This window comes from Pristis pectinata, chromosome 5 (genome assembly GCF_009764475.1).
Source record: "Pristis pectinata isolate sPriPec2 chromosome 5, sPriPec2.1.pri, whole genome shotgun sequence".
Lineage (NCBI taxonomy): Eukaryota > Metazoa > Chordata > Chondrichthyes > Rhinopristiformes > Pristidae > Pristis > Pristis pectinata.
Genome location: NC_067409.1, coordinates 19,012,388 through 19,031,946, shown reverse-complemented (window position 1 = coordinate 19,031,946; position 19,559 = coordinate 19,012,388). Strand labels below are relative to the sequence as shown.

At 40.0% G+C, this 19,559-nt stretch overlaps 1 protein-coding gene across 2 annotated transcripts in view; it reads left to right on the top strand.

Moving 5' to 3' along the window:
- The window catches only part of LOC127570339 (disco-interacting protein 2 homolog C), a 504,340-nt gene that overhangs the window by 297,745 nt on the left and 187,036 nt on the right, over positions 1-19,559 (top strand). For both annotated transcript variants that reach the window (XM_052015787.1, XM_052015786.1), the window contains exons 4-6: positions 2,085-2,210; positions 8,970-9,182; positions 17,114-17,245. In XM_052015787.1, coding sequence (XP_051871747.1) covers positions 2,085-2,210; positions 8,970-9,182; positions 17,114-17,245 — 471 coding nt within the window. The remainder of the gene's footprint in view (positions 1-2,084; positions 2,211-8,969; positions 9,183-17,113; positions 17,246-19,559) is intronic.

Sequence of the window (19,559 nt, the reverse complement as noted above, 5' to 3'; positions counted from 1 at the left end):
TGCGCCATATTAGATTAATATCCTTGAGTTGTTCCAAAGATGGCTTTGCAAATCGGGACAAAATGTCAGAGTTTCTACACTTGGATGCTTCCCCTTTTTTGTTTAATTCCCTTGGGGAGTATAAACCAGTGATGGTTCATTAGCTGGGTTTGGGTTGATGGGCTGCCTTAAGGTTTGGGTTGATGAATGCATCTTGCCGTTGAGCCCAGGCTGAATTTTATAGTTTTAGATTGTTGGAAGAGGAGGAGTAGACTTGGTGAGTAGTGCCAACAACACTGAGTTCCAAATTACATCTGAACCAGGAGAACCTGTTGGAGCTGAAGATTGTAACCAAAGCATCATATCAGTTTTCCAATAACACTACATCCGTCCAGCCTTCTGTTAATGTTATTGTGCCACTCTCAAATATAATCAGTCATAGGGTCATAGAGCTTTATAGCATGGAAACTGGCCTTTCAGCCCAACTTGTCCATGACGACAAGTTGAGCAACTGAGCGAGTCCCATTTGCCTGCTTTTGGTCCATATCCCTCAAAACCATTCCTATCCACGTACCTGTCCAAATGTCTTTAAAATGGCATAATTGTACCTGCCTCTATCACTCCCTCTGGCAGCTAGTTCCATATACGTACCACCCTCTGCATGGAAAGGTTGCCACTCAGGTCCCTTTTAAATCTTTAGACTCTCATTTTAAACCTATGCTCTCTAATTTTAGTCTCCCCTACCCTGGGTTAAAGACGGTGGCTATTCTATTCACCTTAATTATGCCCCTTATGATTTTATAAGCCTCTATGAGGCCACCCCTCAGCATCCTACGCTCCAGGGGAAAAAGTCCTACCTTATCCAGCCTCTCCCGATAACTCAAACCCTCCAGTCCTGGTGACATCCCCTTTCCAGTTTAATGACATCCTTCCTATAGCAGGATGACCAGAATTGTACGCAGTAGTCCAAATATGGCCTCACCAAAGTCTTGTACAGCTGTAACATGACGTCCCAACTCCTGTACTCTACATCCTGACCAATGAAGTCAAACGTGCCAAACGCTGCCTTCACCACCCTGTCTACCTATATTATCATTTTCAAGGAACTATGTACCTGCACTCCTCGGTACCTCTGTTCCACAACGCTTCCCAAGGCCCTTCCATTTATGTGGAAGTCCTGCCCCGGTTTATCTTGCCAAAATGCAACACCTCACATTTATCTGAGTTAATCTCCATCAGCCATTCCTTGCCCCACTGGCCCAGTTGATCAAAATCCTCTTGTAACCATAGACAACCTTCTTCACTGTCCACTACACCATCAATTTTGGTGTCATCCACAAACTTACTTATCTTGCCACTTATATTCTCATCCAAATCGTTAATATAAATTACAAACACCAGTATACCCAGCACCAATCCTTGTGGCACACTGCTGGTCACAGGTCTGAAATATAACCCTGTACCACCCCCTGTCTCCTACTGTCAAGCTAATTCTGTATCCAGTTGACTCGCATGCCTTGGATTCCATGTGATCTAACTTCCAGACAGCCTACCATGTAGTACCTTCTCAAAGACCTTGCTAAAATCCATGTAGATAATGGCCTCTGTGCGACCCTTGTCTATCTTCTTGGTCACCTTCAAAAAAAAAACTCTCATTCATGAGACACGATTTCCCACCCACAAAGCCATGCTGACTACCCCTAATGAGTCCTTGTCTTTCTAAATACATGTATATCCTGTATTGTATACCCAGTCCAGCAAAGTGGAGAAATAATTAGAGTTAATGATACAATGAAAGGGAAAATTTGGTATATTTCACCTTTTCTATTTCTATCAGCAGGGTATCTGCATCTTCTTGGGGGGAGAAAAGTGACTTAGGTTATTTTTTTGAAATGTAGCTCTTTAAACCCCATGTGTGCACTGGGACCTGACTGTATGAAGACTCTGCTTAATTAAATGATGTTTGCATAAGTAGCCATTAATGATTTATAAATGAGTTGTATGCCTTTAACAAGAGTATTTTTCATGTGATTTTGGTTCAAAAGGGGATTTTATGTAGATTTAATTTTTTGTAAGTTTTAATACTTGCTTCCTTCTTTTTTCAGACGTACATACAGAGGCAGTACAAGCTGCTCTCGCGAAACACAAAGAAAGAAAGATGGCTGTTCCTATGCCATCTAAACGGCGCTCATTGGTGGTACAAACATCAATGGATGCCTACACACCTCCAGGTAAAGTGAAACATTTTTAATCCATTGAATTACGATTTGCATTGTCCCTGCCTGTAATAAATTTAGCAAAATGATCTTCCAGAAATCACTGATTACTCTGATGAGAGGAATGTTTGAGGACCAGAAAGGCAACCATTACTCCTATGTTAAAGAGTAGCAGAAGTGATGCCGAAAATCAGTGTTCATTGTGTCAAGTCATAGGTTGAGTGAGCTAGGGCTGTTCTCTTTGGAGAGGAGGAAGATGAGAGGTGACTTGATAGAGGTGTACCAGATGGTAAGAGGCATAATTTGAGTGGACAGTCAGAGACTTTTTCCCAGGGTGACAATGGCTAACATGAGAGGGCATAATTTTAAGGTGATTGGAGGAAGATACAAGGGGGATATCCGGGGTAAGTTTTTTACACAGAGTGGTGGGAGCGTGGTTGAGGCAGAGGTTGTGGGGGCAGACATATTAGGGACATTTAAGAGACTCTTAGATAGACACATGAATGCTAGAGAAATGGAGGGCTATGTGGGAGGGAAGGGTGAGATAGATCTTAGAGCAGGATAAAATGTTGGCACAACATTGTGGGCCAAAGGGCCTGTACTGTGCTGTTATGTTCTATAAAAGATTGCACATATGAGTTTATGAAGGGTAGGTCTTGCAAATATATGTTATTGTTCTTTTGAGGAACTTGCTAGAAGCAAGGCAGAATTTCAGACAAGTGTATCATATGCTTATCTGAAATTATATCTTCTACCGATAAAATCAGTGTAAGTCAATAGAAATATTTTACAGTGAGTACATAATTTGTTTCCAGAATCCAGACCTTAGTAATACTTGAAATGTCATCCGTCTGGGCGAATGTTACCAGTGACTCCAGAGGATCCTCAGAAATCCCTCTTGTTTATCATCTGTAATAAATAATATGGAACCTATAATAACAATCTCAGTGGCTAAACCTCTAATTATTATAAAGCTAATGATGGACCAAACATGATAAAGCAGATTTGAATGCTTTTGGGAGTTGGCTGGAGTTGAAGCTGGATAATAATGTTTTCACTGAAGAACAAAACTTTAACATTGGAGTTTTTAATGTCCTGAAGGGACTAAATCCTGATCTGGCATTTCATGACATCCAAAACAGGAAAAGTAAAAAAATATAACCCGAACTAAAATTCAAAACTAATCTGCTGAAGCAATATTTTACCAAACAAATGATCAAAATATGGAATGAGCACCCAGGGGACATGCTCAGAGCAGGTGATTTGTTCATTCATATACAAATGAGGCAGAACATAACATTTTAAGGTACAACATATGAATAATCAAAGTCGAGTTTATTGTCAGATGCACAAGAACATGTCTGCACAGGTGCAATGAAAAACTTACTTGCAGCAACATCACAGGCACATAGCATCATATAAGCTGCATTCACAAGAAAAACATAAATTAAACATAAATTATTCACAATTTTTACAAGAAAAAAATGCAATTAGAATTTTAAAAAGTCCATTTTAGTGCAATATGATCAAAGTGGTCATAGTGTTGCTATACTGAGGTGGTGATTAAGATTTTGCCGGTTGGTTTAAGAACCAAGTGGTTGAATGGAAGTAGCTGTTCTTGAACATGTTGGTGTTGGACCTTAGGCTTCTGTACTTCCTGCCCGATAGTAACGTGCTTGGGAGGAAGACAAGATTTTTACCTCTTGTGCCCAAAGTTGACCATTATTGGGGTTTTCTATAATGTTACCAACAGATAGTGTGAGATAAACAAACCGAATTGTAGTCTTCATCTTTGAATTCTGTGTTTCTAAGGGGACCACCATGCAACTCTAGTGTAGGAGCAGAATAGTAGTTCAAACATTACATTATAATAATCTTTATAGCACTGTGTATCCTGTGATTTAACATTGCAGAGATTTCTTAATTAAAAAGTTCTGAGAACATCCATCACACTTCAAAAGTGTTAAGAAAAAGAAACAAAGGCAATTAATTCATGTAATAGCTGATTACTTGTTATTAGCTGATAAAATTAAAGTTTTCACAGTAGCCTGGAGCAGGAACGTTACAGCAGTTAGAATTCCTAGCCATGATGGGCACAGTTTAATCTTAAAATTATGTAATAGCTTTTTCAGTCATGAATAAAGCCAAATTTCTAACTGACTGTGACCAATGTCAACTGAAATGTGTAAAATAATATGTAATTTTCACATGGTAGTGATGGCCAAACATTTGTTGCAATTGGCGACAAAGTCATAAGTTGAACTACTCTGTGCTAATGCTGTAGTGACACATTTATGTCAAAATTTACTGAAAGCCCAATGAGAGAACGATCAGCATTGTGTGTCAATGGCTGACATGCAGCCAAGGTACTGAGGTGCAGCATAAATTAGCTGCTGTTCCATTCCAATATCTCTACCAAAGTGCAGGAGATCCAAAGCTTCGTAGTTTGTGCGAGAAATCAAGAACACAAAAGAGGATTTAGCCACCTTGTCCCTCAAGCCTGTACCCGCTGTTCACTATGATCATGGCTGATCTGCATCAGGCATCATTTTGCCTTCTGTGCTAGATCCTCATGGCCTTGAATTTGAATCAAAGAGTACAGATCCAGCTTCTTTTGCTCGGGATGGGACAATGCTGTTATCCCAGGAATCAGCCTAGTGTGGGTTTCCGATTTTGATATTTTAAAAATTGATTCACTCAAGCAAATGCTAAGAATCGGGTCTAGTAGTATTATGAAGTAATCTTCCACTGCCTCATTAAACAGTGATTTAATGGAATGAAGGATGTAACTTTGGTCATGGAATGTGTGACAGGCAGATGGTAATTGGTATTTTCACCAAGGCACAAGCTGCCTTTGTGACTAGCAAATCGCACATCACTATAGAAGAGCAGGAAGTTCTTCTCTCACTCTGGCTATGAGTTCAACCACTCAACACAAAATATCCAGTCATTTATCCTTTTACCATTTGTAGGACTTTTCTGTGTGTAATCGTTTGCAGTGTTCCAGCTATGACTGGATTTGAGAACGCTTGGTTGTGAAGCCATTCCGTCCCGAGGATGTAATGCAAGTTCTCTTCCTTAGAGCACCACAAACAGTCCATAAAACCCAAAGGAAGTATCCCAGCTCAGTTGATATTTCCGGTTTTGTTATAAGTAGATGTTGAGTAATTAAAGTATTGGTTCCCATCATTCTTCAACAATCTGTCTCTAGCTTGACCTGTTCATTATTCTTGTTGTCCATGACACTAGGGCCACTTGTTCAAAAATATTATTGCTGATATGGTGCGCAAGTGTTATTGGTTCTGCCTCCAGAGGTTTAACCAGCTGCCATTAATCACTGCATAGATGGGGTTTCTGCTCTCACATCCCTCCTCCTCAAGAGGATAGATTTATTCTACTGTTACTTCAAGAATTAGGAAGACCTACATATGGAAGATAACTTTGCATTTTTCATTAAATTGCAAATGATTATTTGAATAGGTTATCATCTGTGGCCTGATGGCCACTAACAGGATAATTCCAGTGACAACAGATTACTGGAAATGTTTATGTTTTAGGTGAAAAGCCAGCATTATTGCCCGTCCCTAATTTCCCTTGAAAGTGATGTTGAGCCACCTTGAACAGCTGCAGTATTTCTATTGAAGGTAATCCAATAGTGTTGTTGGGCAGGGAGTTGCAAGACTTAACCCAGCGAGGATGAAGGAGGGGCAGGAGAGTTCCATATCTGGAGGGGAATGTGCAAGTGGTGTCTTCAAATTTGCCCAATGACCAGATTTGGGTGGTGCTGTCAGAATACCTTGGTTGAGTAACTGTAGTGCACTTTGGAGATGGTATACACTGCAGCCGTGATGTGCCATTAGTGGAGGGAATGCAAGTTTAGTGTTGTGATTAGAGTGCCAATCAAACAGGCTACTTTGTCCTGGGTGATATCAAGGTTCTTGAGTGTTGCTGGGGTTGTATTTAGCCAGGCAAGTGCAGATTGTTCTATCAGGCCCCTGGCATGTCTTGTAGATTGTGAAAAGTTTTGGGCTGTCAAATGATGATTCACATCCTTTAGGGGTACCCAGACTGTGATCTGCTCGTAAAGCTGCTGCTGGTCTGGTTGAGTTTCTAGTCTGTGATGCTCCCCCTCCACCACTCCCAAGTATAATGATAGTGGGGAACTCAGCAATGGTAATGCCAGTGAGTATAACTTCAATTGAGAAAACAATTTTGTGAAAGAAAAGTCAATTCAAGTGGGTAGGTTTTGCAATTTAACATACCAAGTGTATTCTGTTCTGTGTTAACACTTTGAGGACCAAGATTGCATATCTGCATTGAATTCAAAAATCCAACAGCGCTTTTTAAAATCATTTTTTGAGGAGCAGTCATGAATGTGGAAAAAAATTGTTATGATTGCATAGCATGTACCAACATTACTTTTAAAAATTAATAATGCTATATAATGACTATATTAGCAAATTACCTGAAACTAAACTGACTCCCTCACTTTGTGTTCAAGTGAGCCAGTTCCATCACAAGATCAGGCAAAAACTGTTACATTTTGCCTGATCCACTGTAGTAATTAAACTTGGAAATATAATTGCCATCAATTCCAATGCAGAAGGGATGCAAAGTTAATTTTGAATTGGTGCTTAGAGTGTCCAAAGGATTTTTTAAGAGTTATTAGGAAAGTGTCAAGTATACATCTTCATGCCTTGGCTCTGGAGTGCTGGTAACTTAAGGTTATTGCTGCAGAAAAAGTTTCTGTGGTTAGCATTATTTGAACTTAAACGTTTTTTGTTCCTATAGTTCAGTTGAGTATTGGAAGGAAAGTACATTTTGAAAGTTCAATCTATGTTTCAGTAAACCAGGATCTGTACTTCCTCTTATAACTATTTCACATTTGGTTTTATTTGTAGTGATGAACAGCTCTCAAAGGTTAATTAGAGGAGCAAAAAGGCAAAATACTGAACTGATTATAACATATGAGCACCTTAGCAGCCAGCATAATCAAAGACCCCACCCACCCGGGACATTCTCTCTTCTCTCCTCTTCCATCGGGTAGAAGATACAGGAGCCTGAGGGCACGTACCACCAGACTTAAGGACAGCTTCTGCCCCACTGTGATAAGACTATTGAATGGTTCCCTTATACAGTGAGATGGACTATGACCTCATGATCTACCTTGTTGTGACCTTACACCTTATTGCACTGCACTTTCTCTGTAGCTGTGACACTTTATACTGTTATCGTTTTTTACCTGTACTACATCAATGCACTCTGTACTAACTCAATGTAACTGCACTGTGTAATGAATTGACCTGTACGATCGGTTTGTAAGGCAAGTTTTTCACTGTACCTCAGTACAAGTGACAATAATAAACCAATACCAATACCAATATACTTAACCCACATCCCTGATGTTCTCCCACACAATTTCATCTGTCCACCTAGTTTTCTTCTCCCTTTAGAGTCATAGATTTTTTTTAGATATCTTTATTAGTCACGTGTACATTGAAACACACAGTGAAATGCATCTTTTGCGTAGAGTGTCCTGGGGGCAGCCCGCAAGTGTTGCCACGCTTCCAGCGCCAACGTAGCATGCCCACAACTTCCTAACCTGTACGTCTTTGGAATGTGGGAGGAAACCGGAGCACCTGGAGAGAACCCACGCAGACACGGAGAGAACGTGTAATACAGCACAGGAACAGGCCCTTCGGCCCAACTCTTCCATGCCAACCAAGTTGTCTACTTGAGCTAGTCCCATTTCCCCATGTTTGGCCCACATCCCTCTAAAGCTTCCCTTTCCATGCACTTGCCTAAATGTCTGTTAAATGATGTAAGTGTATCCACCTCTACACTTCCTCTGGCAGCTTGTTCCACATACCCACCACCCTCTGTGTGGGAAAAAGTTCCCCCTCAGATCCCCTGTAAATTTTTCCCCTCTTACCTTAAACCTATGCCCTCTAGTTTTAGACATCCCTACCCTGGGAAAAGGACTGTGACCATTCAACTTATCTATGTCCCTCATGATTTTATAAACCTCTATAAGATCACCTCTTTGCCTCCTATACTCTAGGGAACAAAGTCCCAGCCTATCCAGAATCTCCTTATAGCTCGAGCCTTCCAGTCATAGTAGCATCCTTGTAAATCTTTACTGCACCCTTTCCAGCTTAATGATACCCCTCCTATAGCTGGATGACCAGAACGGCACACGATATTCCAAGTGTATTCCAGCTGTTATATGATGTCCCAGTTCTTGTTCTCAATGCCCTGCAAGCATGCCAAATGCCTTCTTCCCTGTTTTGCCACTTTCACAGAGCTATGTACCTGTATCCCTCGGTCCCTCTGTTCTACAACATTTTCCAGGGCCCTACCATTTACTGTGCAAGTCCTACCCTGGTTTAAATTACCAAAGTGTAACACCTCGTGCTTTATTCACCTTTCCCATCACCACCAACCACCCACCACCACCCACCCACCTCCCCCCCCCGCCTGGTTCTATCTGCCCATCATCAGTCCCCCATCTGGTTCCACCTATCACCTACCAGCCTCTATTCCTCCCACCCCTACCTTGAACTGCTATATGCTGGCAATCTTTCCTCTTCCCTCTCAGCCCAGATGATGCAGGGTCTCAACCCAAAATATCAACTCACACCTTTTGCCTCTGCACTTACTGCTTGACCCGCTGAGTTCTTCCAGCGTTCTGTTTTTTGTTCCAGATTCAATCATCTTCAGTCTCTTTTGTCTTCACACTTAACTCAATGTATTGATGTTTCTTTTAACTTCTAGATACCTCTTCTGGGTCAGAGGATGAGGGATCAGGGCAAGGTGACTCCCAGGGAACCCCTTCCTCCAGCCAAGGCAGTCTGAACATGGAACACTGGATCAGTCGAGCAATCCATGGCTCCACAACGTCATCCACCAACTCTTCCTCTTCCACACAGAGTGGCGGGAGTGGTGCTGCTAATGCACTGGCTGATGTCATGACACAAACACGCATCGGTTGGTACAATATCCGTAGCTGTCTGTGTTTATTCATCATTGTGGCCATTTGCTACCTCAGTTAAAGCAGAATTCTTTGTGCCTTGGCTTTTCAAAAACAACTCGGGTAACGAGCAGTTTCTCTGATTTTTTTTGCTGTTCGAAGCATATTTCAATTAGGGGAAATCCATTTTTTTTGTTAGAGTTGTACAGCATAAAAACAGGCCCTTCAGCCCACTGTGTCTATGTCAATGACCTATGCTAATCCCACTTGCCTGCATTAATTCCATATCACTTTCTCAGTTGATCTAGACCCTGTTGTAATTTGAGACAATCTTATTCACTGTCCATTTTGATGTCATCTACAGCGCACAAAGCCACGCTGGCTATCCCTAATCAGTGGAGGATATGTCCTCCATATCCCTCTAAGTCCTGTGTCACAGAATCCCTTCCAATAATTTTTCCACCCCTGATGTAAAGCTCACAGGTCTGTAGTTCCCTGGCTTATCCTTGCTGCCCTTTTTAAAGGCACAACATCAGCCACCCTCCATAGAGTCATGGAGGAATACAGCAAGGAAACAGAAGTACCTGTCTAGCTGGTTCTTTAATGTTGCTACTGTTCCTGTCTCCACCACGTCCTCTGGCAGCTCATTCCAGACACCAACTACTTTGTGTGAAAAATGTACCCCTCAGATCCCCTTTAAACCTTCTCCCTCTCAACATAAACCTATGCCATCTTGTTTTGGACACCTTTGCTGTAGGAAACAGACCTTGGTTATCTCTGCTTCTCATAGTTTTATGTACTTCTATCTTGTCACTTGACAGCCTCCTTTGCTCCAGGGGAAAAATCACCCAGCCTATCCTATCTCTCTGTATAACTCAAGCCTTCCAATCCAGGCAGCCTTCCCCTGAATCATTTGTGCATCCTCTCCAGCCTAATCACATCTTTACTGTAGCATGGTGACCAGAACTGCACACAATACTCCAAGCAAGGCCTAACCAATGTTTTGTACACCTGTAACGCAACCTCCCAATTCTTGTAATCAATGCTTTGGGCGATGAAGGCAAGCATGCCATATGTCTTCTTCGCCATATGTCTTCTTCACATCGTCTGCCTGTGTTGAAACTTTCAGGGAACTATGTACTTGTACCCCAAGGTCTCGCTGCTCAACACTTACCAGGGCTGCCATTCACTATGTATGTCCTGGCCTGGTTTAACTTTCCAAAATGAATCACTTTGCACTTGTCTGATTTAACTTCCATCTGACATTCCTTTGCCCACTTGCTCAGTTGATTGAGATCCTGTTGTAACCTGAGACAAACTTATTCACTGTCCACTATACCATCAATTTTGATGTCATCTATAACACACAAAGCCACGCTGACTATCCCTAATCAGTCCTTGCCTCTCCAAATGGAAATAAGTCCTGTCTCACAGAATCCCTTCCAATAATTTTTCTGCCACTGATGTAAAGCTCACCAGTCTGTAGTTCCCTGGCTTATCCTTGCTGTACTCTTTAAATAAAGGCACAACATCAGCCACCCTCCACAGATTCATGGAGTAATACAGCAAGGAAACAGGCCCTTCGGCCCAACTCGTCCATGCCGACTGTGGTGCGCACCAAGCTAGTCCCATTTACCCACATTTGACCCAAGCTCGTGGGTGACTACCTCACCTGTAGCTAATGATATTGTGCTATGTTACTTGTGGCTAATGAATGAATATTAATGAATGTTTCAAAGTAGTAGGGCTGTAGTTCGTTCTTTGGATACTGACTTTTATTGGAGCTTTCAAAAATATATGCAAGTATATAATAAATGAGTTGAAATATTTTTAAAAAAGCTGCAGATGCTGGAAATCTGAAATAAAAAACAACAAATGCTGGAAATACTCAACAGGTCAGGCTGCATCTATGGGAAGAAGGGAGAGGAGGTACAGGAGCCTGAAGACCCACACTCAGTGTTTCAGGAACAGCTTCTTCCCCTCCACCATAAGACTTCGGAATGGTCCATGAACCCATTGTTATTCCTCTTTTGCACTATTTATTTATTTTTGTAGCTTATAGTAATGTTTATAAGATAAGATATCTTGACTTGTCACATGTACATCAAAACACAGTGAAATGCATCTTTTGCTTAGAGTATTCTGGGGGCAGCCCGCAAGGGTCGCCACACTTCTGGCGCCAACATAGCATGCCCAGAACTTCCTAACCCATACTTCTTTGGAATGTGGGAGGAAACCCACACAGACATGGGGATATCTTTATGTCTTTTGCTGTACTGCTGCCACAGAACAACAAATTTCACGACATATGTCAGTGATAATAAGCCTGATTCTGATTCCGAGTCATTGGTTCAGATCGGAGAAGCTTCATCAGAACTGAAAAGGAGACAAAAGAAGCTTGTAAAGACGCAGGGAGTGTGGAGTGTGTGTATGTGTGGGTGGGGGGGGCAAGCAGGGGTGTGATGTCTCTGATGGGGTAAAACAGGGTGACCATTGGAGATAAGCTGGTTATCTGGTTAATGAGTGAATGGGAGCAGTTGGAGAGTGAGAATATAAGAAAAAGAACATAGTATAAAGAATGTGGGAGTTGTGAAATGCAGAGTGGGAGCATTTGCCCAGCAGGCCAAGCTGGGCATGCCCTCCACTTCCAGAGAGGGAGAGAAAGCAAACAAGCCAAGACATTATCACAGATGGATGACCAATACAGGGAAATCAAATTACCTGATGTTGTAGAATTTGATATTGAATCCAGAAAGCTGCAACGTGCCCAGACACAAGATGAGCTTGGGTTGCAGCTTTCTGGACTCAATATTGAATTCTGTAATTTGAGGTGACCTGATTGCTCTGTCCGTGTCAGTCTTCCTTCTGTGGTATTGGCTCAGCTTGTTTGTTTTATATTCTCTCTGGAAGTGGAGGACCTGCCCATCCTGCCCATCCAAGCATGCCTTCCTGCACTGCATTTCACAACTCCTATATTCTTTTGTCAGTGTTCTTCGTCTCTAACTGCTCCCATTCACTCACTGACCTAATAAACCTGCTTCCATTTATCCCCATGGTCACCCCAGTTTTACCCTATCCGAGACATCCTTTCACCACTCCCCTAACCCGTACAGTTTTAGGAGCTTCTTTTGTCTCCTTTCCAGATCTAACAAAAAGTCTTTGACCTGAAACGTTAACTCTGGTTCTCTTCCCACAGCTGTGGCCTAACCTGATGAGTATTTTCAGCATCTTCTGTTTTCATCTTATAATAAATTTGTGAACCGTGATATATTTTGCAAAATGAACAGGGAAGTACAAAGGTAAAAACAGCGTTTGAGTTATCAAGAGAGTTTGTAAAAAAAAATCTGGCCTATTCAAGCAAGAAAGCAGGCAGTGTTACGTAAACAGCTCAAGGGAATGGAAAAAGTAAATCTGAAGTGCACTTCCTGCGGCAGTAACGTATCCAAACTATTTCGGGAACTATTAGATGCTTCTGTGGAGGCTCTGTGGAGCACAAGGGTATAAGAAAGTACACCAATGACTTTCCTGACTCTAATTATATAGTGATTTTTATTCAGCAGCATAGCATAGTTGATAACAGTCTGCAAAACACTGGAGGACACTTTACCATATTAAAAGGAAGTTGCTGTTGTTTCCACAATTTTGCTTCCAGGGAATGAGAAGATCAAATAACAATGATCCAGCCAATCTGTAATTTTCTAATGGAGAAAACTGAAGTTAATAAAATGGAAAACATGTGTATATTAAAAGGATTACATCTTGGAAGTACAATTTGAATATTCTGTTAGAGAATGAAATTTGACTTGCAGTTAATGCAAATTATATAATAATTTTGCTATTGGATGTAGCTATATTATTTGATGAAATTTGATTCATTAAAGGAGTTGTCATAAACTGTGAAATAAAAACCAGGACCAGCCTTTGAAGTATGAACATGCTGAGCTGTTGGCACCTGGTTCGGGATTGTTGATGAGTTGAGGTTGTAGAAGTAATCCCTTGGTACAACACCCTGTTACTCAATAATACGATTAAAGGTGTCAGCCATAGAAAGCCAGCTATTTGTGCTAGATGTGATTGCAAAAAGAGCTTGCAAAAGCTGTAGTATTACTCCTGTGCAAGGCCAGAAATGCATGACTTGAATACTCTGCTGCCATTTTGATAAATTGGACTTAATATATTCCACAGTGAAATAACTCCAGTGAGTAAAATTCAGTGAAAAGGTCATGGAGATGATCTGTTTGTTTAAGTTATTGGCAACATAAAAAAATATCTGGAACTCCTTATTGAAGGAAAATGAACAGATGGCAATAGTTTTGTTTTATTTTTCCTGAACATTTCATTGAATGTATGGATACACTTGCTTGCTGGTTTAAGTGGAAGTTTTAGCCTAAATTTCTAAACACAATCGAGCTGCCATGCAATAAAACAGGTAATTGGGATCAACCTCTTGATAAGTTGAAATTGTTAACTATGCCTTGAATAGTATATTTAATTGATACAATTATTGTATCCATCTTCTTAAAGTTTGATTTACACTTGATTCTGAGAATGAGGGACAGAACCTCAGTCAATTCAGTCACAAGTAAGAGAACATGTGTAGAGGGCTGGATTCAGGAAAAAAATCGTTACTACACTGATTCCCATCAGCTCGTTTAGTTTTAGAAGTTGATTTCATGAGAGTTTTAGTTAATATCATGAACGTCAGAACATTATATAATGGCTTCAGCACAGGAGACTCTGTACAGCAATTCATTCAGTCCCTTCCCCCGTTCTTCCCTGTAGCCCTGCAAATTATTATCTCTCCGGGTATTATTCAATTCCTTTTGAAAGTTCTGAGTCTGTTTCCACTGTTCTTCCAGGCACTAGGTTACAGACTGCATCTACGTGTAGGGAAGATAGGGAAGATGAAAAATTCTTCACATTACTAACCCCACCCTCAAATCTTGCATCTGTACCCATCATCTTTAATCTGTACTTCCTGGTCCTTACACTAATGAGGACATCTTTTCTCTATTTACACTATCTAAATCCATTGTGATTTTGCTTGTCTCAATAAAATCACTCTCAAATTGCTTCCTGAAAATATATTGTCACCATTTGCTTTCTCGACAGCTAATGTACAAAATAAGACACATTTTATAATAATGTTTGCATTCATCTGGAGATAGTCAATAAGCATGAATGAAGTGAGAATGAGGGCATTCACGATGTTATCGAGCAGAACTCTCAGTGAGTACACCACTAGGACCTGATAACAGATACTATGGGCTTTGAAAGATATCCGAGAGGGGATTGTGCAGAATCTGACCACAATTATTCAGTCCACAAACATTTGGAGAGTTAACAGTGCCATTGTCTTATTCAGGAAAGGAGAGAGGAATTAATTGTTCCACTACTTCCAAAGTTGTTTAAAACTCTAAAGAAAAAGTGCACAATGTTGGAAATACAAGGCAGGCTATGCAACATATGTGCAGCAGAGTTAACAGGTCGGATTGCACAGATGGTTAGTTGACGGGACCATTGAAAATCTCCAGCTCACTGCTCTGCTTGTGTCAGTGCTGTCTGAACCTGCAGACTGGATTATGGAATTATGAAATACACTGGAGGTAAGATGCTCTAACCCTGGACTCATCACTGAGCCCAGGGCATTTCGTAATGGACTGGATACACTTTGTATTTGGTCCCTCAGCCCTATGTCAGTCACAGATAATGCAGCCCCATTCAATAGTACTGAATGTTCATTAATTTAGTTTCCACCTTAATTAATTGTTTTGTGCCAATTAATTAATAGCATTTGATTGTTTTTTTTTATAACTGGTATTATTTTTAAGTTTTTTCATTATTATAATGTTTTTCAACTGACTCTAAATTTCTCTGATCTGCAGAGACATTTAGAAACAGTGAGAAAAATCTGTCAGCACAAGATGTCAGGAGGTCATCAGTGTGGTATGGGGGCAGGGCCTCATTTTGTTCTGCCTAAGGCCAGTGGCTGTGTCAGTGGAAACCACATGGCCACATAAGGTTAGCGTGGCCACGGAGGTATCACAAGGGTGACCAGGCTGTGTCCAGTGTGATCTAGCCCAGTGTTTCGGGGTAATGCCTTTACATCAAAACCAGGTAATTTTTCCTCTTGCCTTTTACCAAACCGGTTCAGATTTCTAGCATCTGCAGTTGTGATTTGATTTCCAGGCAGATTAACGTCATTCGCAAGCAAACCAATTAACACGAAATCACTGAGTATTTAGGGATATATTGACAAATCAGGGAGAGCTAACACACGTTATTTATTATGTGTGTAACATTTTTTTTACAATTGGCTATTTACATGAAATGTAATAGATATACTGTGCGGATTTTCAAGATGGACAAGTTAGAAGATTACTTACAAGAAACTTGTTGGAAGAATTCAGGAGTATGTTATTCAGGAACATCGTAAGCTGAATCGATACTCCGATTAACTTGGTTCTCTTCTTGCTTTTTGATATTAGCCATTCTAAAGTTTGCTAACCAAGTTACCATGCCAACAATTAAGACAACTAAACTAACTCATTCTTTAGATGCAGTTAAGAACACTATATATTTACAAAACCTTCGCTGCTCTGTAAAACATGCTTGAGCATCTCACTGTACAGTACAAATATCTCCAAAATGTTAGCGCTTTGCGAAATTTACAATGTTTGGTGAATTTTGAACATTCAATTATTTTAAACACTGTTTTTAAGACACAGTTAGTTAGATTTTTCCATAGTAGGGGAATTAAAGGTAATGGGGAAAAGGCAGGTAGGTGGATCTGAGCTGACAGCCAGATCAGCCATGATCTTAATGAATGGCGGAGCAGGCTCGACTGGCCAGATGGCCTCCTCCTGCTCCTATTTCTTATGTTCTTGTGTTCTTTTAAATCTGCACTTGATAAGCACATCTCTCTAATGAAAAATAATATTCACTACCAGGCAACTTGTATTTTGCAAGACCCTGTGAGGAAAATTTGCCTACACTTTTCATTTAAACTTCCATTTTAATTTACATATGCCATAAACTAGTATTTAAACTGTTTTAATCAGGTAAGTGATTCTGGAGCATGATGTTGCCCTCTTACACATTACTTCAAACTTACTTGCATTTTGGGCAACAACAATGTTGTGCCTTCAACATGAATAAATAATTTTGTTCTAGTTGTGTTCTTTCTTGTAAAAATTGTGTGTAATTTATGGTTACCTTATGTTTTTCTTGTGAATGCTGCTTATATGATGCTATGTACCTGTAATGCTGCTGCAAGTAAGTTTACTCATTGCATCTGTGCATACATATGTGACAAATTTTGAATAAGTATCCCGAGGCGCTTCATAATACCATCAAAAGGCCCATCAAAATCTGAAACCTAGCTACATAAAGAGATATTAAGAGACATGAGCTTTAAGGAGCATTTTAAAAATGGAGAGATGTGTAAGGAAGCAGGATTGTCCATTGAAGGAATTCCAGACATCATTTACTCTAACTGCTTTTTTTCTGAAAAGAAAACAGAGTTTAAAAGAATTGAATGTTCAAAATTCATCAAACATTTTTCAAAGTGCTTATATTTTGGTGACATTCGTACAGTGAGATGCCCAAGAACATTTTACAGAGCAGTGAAGGTTTTGTAAAAATATAGTGTTCTTAACAGCATCTAAAGAATTAGTTAGTTTAGTTGTCTTAATTGTTGGCATGGTAACTTGGTCAGCAAACTTTAGAATGGCTAAAATCAAAAAGCAAGAAGAGAACCAAATTAATCTGAGCGTTGATTATTTGACACCGTATTGATCTTGCTAAGCAAATTTTAGTTTTATTTACATATCAAATGTTGTATATGTGGTTAATCAAATGGTTTTCAAGGAAGCATAACTGCCTTTAAAGGCAGTTAAAAATGTTTCTTTTTCTTTGACTTGTAATGTGTGATCTTTACTTCTATTAGAAAACCACTCTGCACCTCCAGATATCACCACTTACACTACAGAGCACTCAATACAAGTTGAACGCCCACAAGGATCAACACCAAGAGCAGTCCCAAAGTATGGCAATGCTGAGCTAATGGAAACTGGTGATGGTAAGTGTCCTGATGACTTGTTTCATTTTGTACACAGTCTATTACACAGCATTTAACAGGTATTAATGTTTTCCAAAAATGATTCTGAATTTCAGCTAAAGTATGTGGATGTGGTCAAGTATAATTTACTTGAATTAGTATAAATAATTGGCATAACTTCAAGCTTCCATTAATGTTAATGATTAATTCATTTATAAGTGATAATAAGGATGGTTTTAATAAATTGATTCTCCGACTAAGTAGTCATTCATCATTAGATTTTTTCATCATATGTGGGAAAAAAAATAGATGCCTGGAAAAATGCTTATGTAAAAAAAATGAATTGCGATGAATCAAGATCCATTTAGAAACGATGTGATAGATTTGCAGAGGCTGGTTCTTGGTGCAACAACTGTGGAATAAGCATTTACACAACCGATCCCGGTTGACTTGAATTACTGATCGCTGCTTGGAAGTTATGAAAATGTTCATGTATGCAGTGGATCTTTGTATGTCTTTGTGAGCAATGTTGGAATCACATTGATGAATTCTTGAGAGGTCCTGCTGTGGGTGTCCATGGTATATGATGGGGGAGAGTGAAAAGGAATGGAGCATTATAACTGTTTTATATTTATTATGGGTCATGGGCCTCACTGAAAACACTGGCATTAGTTGGCCTGAGAAGACAGTGGCGACTTTCTTCATCTGTTGGTGGGTGTGTTCCAGTCAATGAGAAGGCAAGACCTTACAACAATGCAAAAATCAGCAATGTGTGATTTGGAGATGAACTGAAAGTTGAAAATGCTTTATGTTGAAAATGGTTTGAGTTTTGAAGGCAACATGTAGTTCACTCTTTTTAATTTTGCTGATGCATTTATTAGTAATTAAAATTTTATTTATTAATTAGCTGTTGGTGTTGGAATTTCCTGTGGGGGGTGTAATAAGGGTGCATACTTATTGATGTACCATTTCGCTAAATTCAATTGATGCCTTGATTTCAAAGTCAAAGTTGAATTTATTGTCATATGCACAAGTACATCTATGCACAGGCGCAATGAAAAACTTACTTGCAACAGCATCACAGGCACGTGGCATCATATTCACAGTATTCAAAAGAGAAACATAAATTAGACATAAAGTATGCACCATTTTTACAAGAAAGAACAATTAATACAAGAAAAAACAAGTCCATTTTAGTGCAAAGTGATCAAAAAGTGGTCATAGTGTTGCTAATCTGTAGTGGTCAGGAACGTGCCGGATAGTTCAAGGACAATCTCATTGACACAAGCACAGGGTAAAAATATATCCAAAGAATCAGTCCGTGAAGAAAGTACATCTACATTTTAAAGATGAAAATATAAATTTCAAGCCACTTAACCCATCATCCACCCAGTTTAGGAATATTTAATCAAGGAATCTTTTGCATTTGTAATGCAGTTCTGGTGGCAGAGAATACATTCAAAATATTCCTTCACAATCTAGGCTTGTGCCTTATAAATGGTTGAAAGGCTTTGGGAAGTCAAAGTGAGTTCCTTACTGCAGGATTACCAACTTCTGACCAGATTTTGTAGCCACAGGTATTTATGTGAGCAGTTCATGAATCACAAAGAGTGAGCAGGCAGCTCCAACAAGTAGTTAAGAAAACAAACAACATTTTGGCCTTCATTGCAAAGGAGTTATTTAGAGTTTTAAAAATAGGGAGATTTTGTTGCAATTGTACAGGGTGTTGGTGAGGTCTCACCTGGAACACTGTGCACAGTTTAGGTCCCCTTGCCAAAAGAAAAGCTACAGTAACATTAGAAGCAGTCTAAAGGAGATTCCCCAGGCTAATTCCTGGGAGGAGAAGGTTGTCCTGCCAAGAGCAACTAAATCGTTTGGACCTGTGTTCTTGAAGTTTAGAAGAATGAGGCGTGACCTTATTCAAACATTCAAGATCCTAAGCAGGCTTGACAGAGTAGATGTTGGGATGGTTTTACTAATGCGAGAGTCTTGAACAAGGGGACATAACTACAACATAAGGGCCAGTTATTTAAAACTGAGGTACCTAGAAATTTTTTCTTGCTGAGGATGGTGATTCTTTGGAATTCTCTGCCCCAGTGGGTGGTGGAATCTGGATCATTAGAAGTATTTAAAGTGGAGGTGGATAAATCAAGAAATAGAGGGGTATAGGGAAATGGCACAGAAGAGGAGTTGAGGCCAGCGTAGATCAGCCAGTATCACATTAAATGGTGGGATAGGTTTGAAGGGCCCGATGGCCTTCCCCTGCTCCTGTTTTCTTCTGTGTTTGTGTTCAGTTGAGTTTCTGGTCAGTGGCGATCGCCAGTATGTTGGCAGG